A 10,077-nucleotide genomic window follows, 5' to 3' on the forward strand; every position below is an offset into this window, starting at 1 on the left:
TTGTTGTTTCTGGTTTTCTGACTTGGTCAAAAGCTGTTGTAGTCTGATAGATGGAGGAGAATTTTTTTCTTGACTTATTTTTTCATTTATTTTTATTTGTTATAGACAATATTTTCTACACTTCATGATCACACGGCGTGATTCACACCACAGCCCTTTTCAAATTTCCAAGTGTAAAAGAGTAAATTAAGAAATGGGAAAAAAAAATGTAACTGTTTCATGTCTGTGTTTTTGTGCTTATAACATGAAAATAATAAGATGGTGATAGTGATGGTAGTGGTGATGGTGGTGGTGGTGTCTCTGTAGCAATGGTAACGGTGGTTCATGACCTATTGTTTCTTCAGACAACCATCACTTTTCCGTACTTGAGGGTTGTTTGCCCACCTCATCCTCTTTCTTTTTCCTCTTCATTTTTATAGAAGTTCTTCTTAATTGTAAGTAGTAAATTTTATTAGTTTTGGGCGATTTGTTAATAACCATCTATCTCCCTTTACCTCATACCCATTTAGCCATTTCTTCCTTCCTTTCACACGAGACCTCTCCTTAGCTCTCCTTCCATTTGTCATCGGTTGCCAACCAACAGCTCCCTCTCTCTCTCTCTCTCTCTCTCTCTCTCTCTCTCTCTCTCTAATCTCTATTGCTTTAACAAGGATATAAGCAATATTCATTTCAATCATCCATTTTGATTGGTCATTTTAAACCCTACAATAAAGAATGTAATGAATCTAGGCTTGTTAACCAATCAAACTATATATTTAGGCACATCAGTAAATGCTATTATTATTTTTATTAGGTGTACATGTCTGTTGCATAGTAAATATATGCCCGTATTTTTGCTCCCGGATTTTTACAGAACATTCGTATTATACACGTATTAAACACGCACCGTATTATTGCACTAGATTTTTTGAAAAATATTATTGCCATATAGTCCATTTGATTGCCGTATGTATCCATTCCCGAACTTACTAACTATGACGTGGACTACTTTCTTTTATCAGAGATCAAATTTGGAGATCATGCTCGGTTAGACATTTTTATCATGTTTACGATGTTTAATAAAAATTCAGATCATACCTCCCTACTAGATGAACTTTAAGAGACTAGTTTACCAAAACAAAAAAATGGAACTTCAATAGATCCTAAGGCTGTTTGCTGGTGCCGCTCCTCCTTTCTCTGTTTTCTCTGACTAAACCTTGTCTAGTGACTGGAGAGAATACTGAGCTGTAAATCGCATGAAGTCCATGACAGGAAATGCTGTAGGATCCTCTATGGTTTACTTGCCTCAAGTTCAGTTAGTGTTTATAGGGGGGGTGGGGGGCGGGGAAGTGGTTGGATGGTAGAGAGACACAGTAGAGTCATGTCAGTTAAAGTTTTCAAGGATTAACCGCTTACCTTGTTTTCTTCATATGGATTTAAAACAGGAATATAATTTCCTCAGAATAGATTCATTTGGACAGTGCACAAACCCCAGTAGCATATCATAATTGCAAAACTACAGGTGACAATACACCTTCATATTTGATACCAAGTTGAATTCTCATAATGGTTTAGGCAAAATTTGTCCAACATTACGCTATCAAGAACCACTAATCAACAATAGCAACATGATTTCCTCTATGGGAATCTGTTTTCTTCAAATGAATTGGGAATATCCGGGAGCAGTTGCAAGTTCAAACCAGTCAAGAATAACAAAAACTGAACCCTCTGACTTATAGTAGCCACAGAAAAGAAAGGCTAATTTTCTCTGTAATGAAGGTGGGGGGCTAATGAGGACCCCAAAAAAATGTTGAATTACCCTCCAATAAAAAAGAAATTTCTGGTCTAACAGACGGTTAGTAGACTAAGTTTCAGCATTGCGAGTGAAATCGATGCAGGTCTGACAGTTGCAATCTGAGAATCGGCAGATGTCACATCCAAAACAAACACAAGAGGTGCATCCCCTGCAAGTAGGAGAACGTGAGCAACCCCTGTACACTTTACGACTTGCACGCTCTTCCTCATTATCACAGGTTATTCTGAACAAAGGAAAGCGAGTAATATCAGTAACTGATGTAGAAATTGAATTTTGAGCATGAAGGAAAAAATAAAAAACAATGAGAGCCTATAGATGAAAATCAGACAGTATATCTTAATGATCTGAACTAGTTGCTATTCTACAGGCAGTGCTCATGGCTTAATGGGCTTAATGGGCTTAATGGCCTTAATGGCCTTAATGGCCTTAATGGCCAATACATATGACTCCAAATCACACTGGGCACTTAGCTTCCACTAGACATGATTTCAATTTAACTTGAAACACCCTCCCCAATAATAATGGCAACACTAGTAAGCTGACAAGTGACATGAACATGACAGAGTCCAATTTATTTAAGGTATAAAAGTATATCTAATTAGATGAATGTATACATCACATAGTTGTCAAGGCGGCAAGGAGACCAAAGGCGGTGGAGGGGTGCCTAAGTACATAGGCAACAAGGCGCATGCCTTGGCACTCAAGTTTTATTTTTTATTTTCCCTCTTTTCAAACATTATTTAGGATGCTACAATATATACCTTATATCATCAAAATCAACATTAAGCCACATAAAAAATCAACATTAAGTCACATCAAGTCATCAAAAATAAATATTAAAATTCAACATTAAGTCGCATCGTCATGAAAAATCAATATTAAAATCAACATTAAGTCATATCAAGTCATCAAAATCAATATTATGCCACATCAAGTGATCAAAAATCAATATTAAGCCACATAATCTCGTAAAAAATCAATATTAAGCCACATCAATCAAGACATTATATGGGTCTAGGTAGAATACAATATGGTTTTATTTCCCTTCATCATTCGTAGTTTCAGTTCAGAAGCTTTAAAGGTATATTGAAAGAACAAGAAAAGAAGCAGCTTTAGAAAGAATCAAATGGCTGAACTGGAGTCCTTCTCTGACTAAAGATTTCATTTATTGTTTTAGGCATAAACAGAAGAGTAAAAAAAAAAAAGAACTGGAGTCCATCTCTCACTTAAGACTTCATTTATTGTTTTAGGCATAAACAGCAGAGTAAAAATAAATAAATAAATAAAATAAAATAAATTATACCTAACAGGAAATGTGCATATTCAGAAGTCAAATTGGATGCAGCATAAAAAAACAATTACTATTCTAACAAGCACAATTCTGGCACAATAATTTGTCGCCTCATATGAAATGACAAACAAATGCTTTTCAGCAAAAATATTCAATGTAAGGATCCACATCCCCTCTCTGCTCTGCTCTGTTCAGATATCTATTAACAACTTAATTTAATTCTAGAAAACATTCCTAAGGTGGTGAACATCTGTCCGCTTTGATTTCTTTAAAGTTCTCTGCCTGCTACATCTGGCAGTTGTTCAAGATCAATAGGAAAACTAGTTTCAAGTTGGGATCAGTCAGATACTTCAACTCCATAACAAAAATCAAAATAAAATGTCATTACCAGTCTTCAACCTACAACTTTCTACAATTTTAATCTGGCACTAAAAGCCATTAAAATTATGCAATCATTAGTTTTAGCAGAAGTTTTAGTCTTAGATTCTATACACCTTGAATAGGAAGTAGAAACTACTGATAAAATGTCACAACTATACAGCTTATGTCCTTAGGTGGAAGCAGTCTCATTTTGATTGACAGATCTATATTTGAAGATCCACATATAACATTATACATCTAGATTTGGGTAAACTCAAACTTAGTTGCAATGGATTTGGGACCAAAATCTAAAGGATAAAAGGATGGCAGCTGGGCAGATGTCAAATTGTCTGCTTGAAAAAGACAAAATTAGTGTGTATACCTTGGAAAAATCCACTTGGTTCCTCACTGCCTGCCAATCTCCTACCAATCCCACCACATAATCCTAGTTTCTTTTACTGAAAATTGAAATAATGCAGGATTCTTTCAAGGTGAATGGAATATTTCTTCCTATTGAATTTTTAACTGCCATTAGTTGCAAGCAGTAAGTCACCAACATTGGTATAAAATGACAACAACCAAAAGGTAATTTCTGAAATGACGATTTAGAGTGAAGAGAGTCACCCAAACTCATAATGAAATGACAGAAAAACCAAACCATTATTCATGTCTGGCTATATTTCCTATATATATTCAGGACTATAACTCATTGATATCATGGGGACTATGTACCTTAGTAGCTTGAAAATCGTTAGGGATATACGTGGTAAGGGAGAGAGTACTATCCATAGATTGCAGAGTCCACTCCTACTTTCTATAGCTAGGTAATTCTGCACAGCTTTGCACAGTTTGGCAGGCTCTTTTCACACCAATTACTAAAAGGAACCACATGGTGATGCTGCATAAGATTTGCACACCCTGAACCGAAACTCCTCTGACAACTCCACAGTTCTCCAAGTATAACTGAAGTTATTAGGAAAATAGATCACATGATTGAATCACCATTATCTATAACACAATTACCAAGCATATCATAATCTGGATGCAAGATAGACCATATTGAAGAAAATGATCCTGGTGACAATAGATTCAGTTGTAGCCAATTCATCAGCAGAAGCTGATAGCAAATTCCAACTGTGGTCATCAATTAAACATTTAAATGCAAGTTCATTATTAAATCAAACGATCCATCCTAAAAAGTTTGAACAATGCCGCCATATGAAGGGAATAACTGACGACAGGTACATGAGTCATGGAGATGCTCTCACAAACTATATCAAACTTGATATATGTAACACATATATAAGCAACTATAATAAATAAGCAGCTCTGTCCAACTTGCCACATGTACACAACCATTGAAGGCTGGTGATGATCAGATTAAACCCTTATCTCCAACAGCATGTATGGGTGATATGCATTTATATTGAAAAAGTAACAGTGAAATCAAGGTTGCTGACCCCCCTTCGTACTTCTTCAGCCGAGAAAACAACAACCATCTTTTTTCATGGTTCCTCACTGGCTGGAATGTCTCAACAGGTAATTGTTGCAGGATGTTAAACGATGTTTATATGATGAGTAATTATGTTCCATTCAGCTAACATTCTCTGCTTTCAAATTAAGAGAGGTACATCTACCCATATCTAATGTTGGCACACCTGGAAGCTATATCTCATTAGCCACATTGCAACTATAGATTCCTTTTATAATTTAATCATATATAATGAAAATTTTCTCTTACAAGCAATACAGAAAGCAGTTCGACGGAACCTTATTTCAAATACTTGCGAGTCAGCTACATAATGTTGTTTTTCCATGTTCCATGTTTGGTTGAAAGGTTTGGTCAAGACTCCATTTGTATTCAGGTAAAATCCAAGTAAAAGGAAAGTTTTTAGGTAAATATCTGTGAGGAAATAAGAGTTTACCTGAAAATTTTCGTTTTACCTGAATTCTTGTCACTAACCAGATGCACCCCACCCTCCTTTAACCTGGGCTTGGGACCAGCAATTCAAACGGCACTAGCAGAGGGATATGGTGCAGTACCCAGATTCCAAAATTGTACAAAAAACACTTCAAAAATAAATTTAGGATATCTATGAAAAATAAAGAACGATGAAGCTCAAATTTTCATTCATTCTTTCTGGTTTGTTGCACAGTCCCCGGTATGATATTTCCCACATAGAAAGATAATAATTTTAAAAAAAAAACATAGCTGATACAAATATTTAGCACACTATTAATTTCTCCAAACTTTGGAACTCCTCAAAGCAATTGTCAAACAGCACAATACCTTAGTTGATCAGACATAAATTTTAATACAGGCAACCCCCCCCCCCCCCCAAACTCCCCACCCAAAAAAAATAAAAATTCACATGCTATATAGTTGAATAGGAATAAAAGCAACATTGCCAAATCTAGTTGAATAAAAATAGTAGAACAATTCCGATAACAGATCCAAGATCTGTTACAAAGTAATGACGATCTATGAGCACATGGAAATGTCCTAAAGTGGGCATAAACCACCTGCTTAATGTATGAGTTATGCTGAACTCACATACTTTCATGTTGATGGATTGAAAGCTATGATACAGCAAAACAAATCCAGCAGTTAAGAAACAAAAATTCCCATTCAAAAGCAAATAATACATTTCATGAACAGTATATAATTGCGAAGACCTTTTAAACAGTCACACATTAATTCACATCCACAGCAAAAAATATTTTTTCATGGACAGTGCTATCTTTAAAGAAAATTCAAACAGTCACACATCTATTTATGCCACAGAGAACCTTACTTGTCATATGGCAGGTCAGCACATTTCCAGTTAAGATCAGCCAAAGAATCATGGTGAATCCGGCACTCCTCTTTGGTCCTGAGACGGAACCTGCGTTCCTTGTTACACCTTGTGCAGCGAAGAAACTCATCCCGATGACAAGGTCGTCCATTATGGGACTTGTTAGAACTCTTTGCATTGGATGCTTGGTTGTAGTACTTAAGCAGCACTGTCTTTGACAGAGGAACCTTTTCCCCTTTGAAAATGACCCAAACATTACTCTTCCATTTTCTGGCAGTCTCTCGTTCAGAATGTTTCTCAAAAGCTGCTGGGGTCAATTTATCTAGTGATCACAATCACCAATCATCAGTCAGAAACACAGAGAAAATGCTGCTCAAGGAATAGAAGACTATCAGATGATCATAGTAAATTTGATATTATACCCAAAGCATACGCAGTTGATAATGAATTTTTTTATTTCTTATTAGTGTATATGGTATGACAAAAAAAAAAAAAAAAATACACATTACTCTATGTCTGCATCCCAATGCAAGGAAAGGGGATACTAATCCAAGATCTTCTTCTGCCTCTCATTCTAAATCAACTACCCATAACCCACTCTACTCACCGCAATTCAGTACTAAGGTTTAAATCCACCAGTTGCATCAGATGTCAATATGCCTATCAAATTCCAAATATTTTGTTGATAATGCGAGAAGTTCAGTAATGCCTAACAATGGATATACAGCAATGTCAACTTGCACCATCCTAAATATTTAAGAAAAGAAAAATGAGCCCTCTACTCAATTCTGAAAGTGTTGATATGTGTTCAGCTCTGCTAGATCAATGGAACTATAAAATAACCATACATGAGAGTAGAAGAGCTCATCACTTGGACAAATATACATACATGTTATATGTATATAAAAAAGACGACTAGTCTGCACTCCTAGTGAAAGCCACAATGCAGAATAAAGAGGAAAGAACCATGCCACAACAGATTAAACGACAAAGACATTCCATAACTGCTGAGCCTAATGTATCAGACTAACAAAATCATATAACATGCACAAGGATGAAAACCCATCATCAAAACAGAAGAGAGAAGAAGAAAAAATAAGAATACACACTTAACATAGAGAATTGACGAACCTTCCTGACAGCCAGGAGTGCATTCACAGTTGATCTCTAGATCGCCTCTTGCAAAAACCCTAAGCCTCCCTACGGCATCTCCATACCTATGGCTCGTGCACCCACAAGTCACCTCGATATAATCTCCTCCTCTCTTCAAGCCACTTATCTCACTCAACTCATCGTCGCTGAACATGATAGCACCATCTCTTCCATCGCCATTCTCCATGTCTCTCGTTCTCTACCACTTACAAAGAAAAAAAAGGAAAAGAACCTCCACAGATCTCTCACAAAATTGACCTAACACGTCCTTATAAATCTCAGGAAGACAGATGTGTGGACAGAGAGAATGTAAAAAATTAACTACTAGGCTTTCTGGGTTTCCTCCAAAAAGTCTCTATTTTTGTTTTTTTTGTTTTTCATACGAAACATAATCTAGAGAAATCTATAAGAGTAATAGTTCTCAGAGATTATCTACCGAACCCATTAATATAAATCTCGATATAACACGCATCTCCGAGTTCTACTCCGACAGATCCGACGAGTAAAACAAGGGAGAGAAGAGGGGGGACGGGGGGGGGGAGGGGGGAGGGGAAGAGAGAGAGACGGGAGGATAGAACTTGGATGGGGCCTTGAGGCTTGAGAGTTGTGACTCGTGAGCTGGCCAAAACAGGATTGACAAATGGCGTAGGGGCAAAGTTGAATGTTACACGCGGAGTATTGGGTAAAACCACTAAAGAATCGATTAAAGAATCTTGCTTTGAGGAGAGAGAGAGATGATAGCTTAGTTGCATGATATGTCACGAAGGAATCAGGTCTCTTCGGTTTATGAGAGAAATACTCACATGAGTCATTTCTCTCATTGAGTCATGAGTCATGACCCATGAGGAGAAGAAGGGAGGAAACGAGCCATTTTCGGTGCTTTGTTATTTGAATTCCCCCACAAAGTCCTCCAACCTCTTTTTTATTATTCTCTCTTCTAACAGTCGTTCACTCTCCTGAGGAGTCCTGAATCCTCTCTTTCTCTCCCCCTTTTATATCAAAAATAAATTCCTTTGCTTCTCCCAATAAAACTCTTCTCCTTTCCAAAAATCAAGCTTGAATTTTGGGCCTCCCCAGAATAAAAAGCCTTCTGTATGTAAAAAGCTCACTTACCCGGGTTTCAAGTCACAATCCACTCCCTCTCTGTTCCTAAATTATTCCTTCTCTCATTCTCTATCTGTGTGACCAATCAATGATCTTGTTTACACAGCCAGACTTGTTTATTAATGTTGATCAATAACTTTCCATTTCTGGGATGATGGAGATGCAATATTCTGAGTTCAAATCCATGAAGTATACCACTAAAAGCAGCGTGTGATTCCCCCCACCAGAACAGAAAATGATTGGCGTGCCCTGCCCTGTATTTCTTATATGGGTGTATGTGTTAGTCTCTCTCTAACTAATCATTTTTATTTTCTACCAAAAAAAAATCTATTCATTTTTATTCATTTATATTACATACCCACGTACGCCTTGCCAGAGGAACAACTCTGTATAAGCTTCTAATTCACATCTCATGGGATCCAAGTATGGTGTCCTTGCCCTACCTGGGCTGAGCTCTATGAGACCATTATTCCTGACTACAGGGAGACAAAAAAACAGTAAAGGATATCTAGGTTATAAAGACTTAAATGATGGAGTTGACTTGAAGGTTAAAGCCTCTTATGATTCCTCTTCTTCCCTACCTGAGAAGATGAGATGCAAAGTTATCCAACGCATTCCACAGAATCCAAAACTCAAAACTCTTTTGTAGCCAGCTTCGATTATTAATTGATTATTGCTAACATCCATGGCCTATATAGGAAAAAAATCCATCAGATTCCTCCCCTACCCATCAGATTTATTAGATGTAAATAAACATCTATTATTCCAATCTAACCGTTGTGCCTGCATTCAATAGTAAATCACTGCATAACCTTATATATTCATTCAATATATATGAAAAGGATTGTTCGTGGGTGAAGTGGTGTTCCCGATGCTATTTGGATTTGGAGGAAAATTCTCAAAGTTAGATTTTTTTTTTATTTATGGTAAAAAAGTTGCATCCCTTGCAAAGATGTTATTAAGTGCAAGATTGTTCTACATCACTTCGGTTAGATAATTGGCATCTCAGTGGAGTTCTCCTCATTGTTTACGGAGAGAGAACTCAAATATGATGTAGGGTCTCAAAAAATGGCTTTGGGTTTTTCAATTATTTGTGAGGGTTGTTGGAATCTGGGTCCCCCAACTTTATCTGATGTTGAGTTGGTTTGGAACCAATTGCACCTGATTCTTAGGAGGTCTTCCAGTTGTGGGTATGGGGTTCAATGACGGTTGAATCCTTCCCTGTGCCTTACTTCTGCCTCAACTGCCTAGGTGCTGGTTAGGTCTAAAGGTACCCCTTCTCTTTGGTGGCTGCTTGTTTGGTTCAAATACCATATTCCCAGCATAGTTTCGTCATTTAGCGTGTGATACAAATGGATTCTGACTTCCAATGCCATAAGAACGCGTATAATAAGGTTGAACTAGGGAACGGTCTACGATTAAGGACCCATAACACGGTCGAACCCCCAGCCGCAGTCTCACGCCTGAAGAGTGTGTAAAGAACTTTACATGTGGCCAGCCAAAGGCCAAATCATACTGACAAATTCGGTTAATGATTACCACTCGGTTCTCCCGCCTAACTGGAAGAATACACAACTCTT

At 37.2% G+C, this 10,077-nt stretch overlaps 1 protein-coding gene across 1 annotated transcript; it reads right to left on the bottom strand.

The window, feature by feature from the left end:
• Nucleotides 1-1,667: 1,667 nt before the first annotated feature.
• LOC122656916 (protein ULTRAPETALA 1-like) lies at nucleotides 1,668-7,677 on the bottom strand. The gene is made up of 3 exons (XM_043851612.1): nucleotides 7,373-7,677; nucleotides 6,242-6,563; nucleotides 1,668-2,018 (listed from the first exon to the last, which is right to left on the bottom strand). The coding sequence occupies exons 1-3, from the start codon at nucleotides 7,578-7,580 to the stop codon at nucleotides 1,844-1,846; spliced, it is 705 nt and encodes a 234-aa protein (XP_043707547.1). The 5' UTR covers nucleotides 7,581-7,677; the 3' UTR covers nucleotides 1,668-1,843.
• Nucleotides 7,678-10,077: the final 2,400 nt, after the last annotated feature.

The sequence above is a fragment of the Telopea speciosissima genome, chromosome 1 (genome assembly GCF_018873765.1).
Source record: "Telopea speciosissima isolate NSW1024214 ecotype Mountain lineage chromosome 1, Tspe_v1, whole genome shotgun sequence".
NCBI classification, from domain to species: Eukaryota; Viridiplantae; Streptophyta; class Magnoliopsida; order Proteales; family Proteaceae; genus Telopea; species Telopea speciosissima.

Coding starts and splice junctions, on each gene's coding strand:
- LOC122656916 (XM_043851612.1), bottom strand. CDS start 7,580: ATGGAGAATGGCGATGGAAGAGATGGTGCTATCATGTTCAGCGACGAT. Junction 6,564..7,372: donor CACTCCTGGCTGTCAGGAAG/GTTCGTCAATTC, acceptor TGTGATCACTAG/ATAAATTGACCCCAGCAGCT. Junction 2,019..6,241: donor GCTGACCTGCCATATGACAA/GTAAGGTTCTCT, acceptor TCCTTTGTTCAG/AATAACCTGTGATAATGAGG.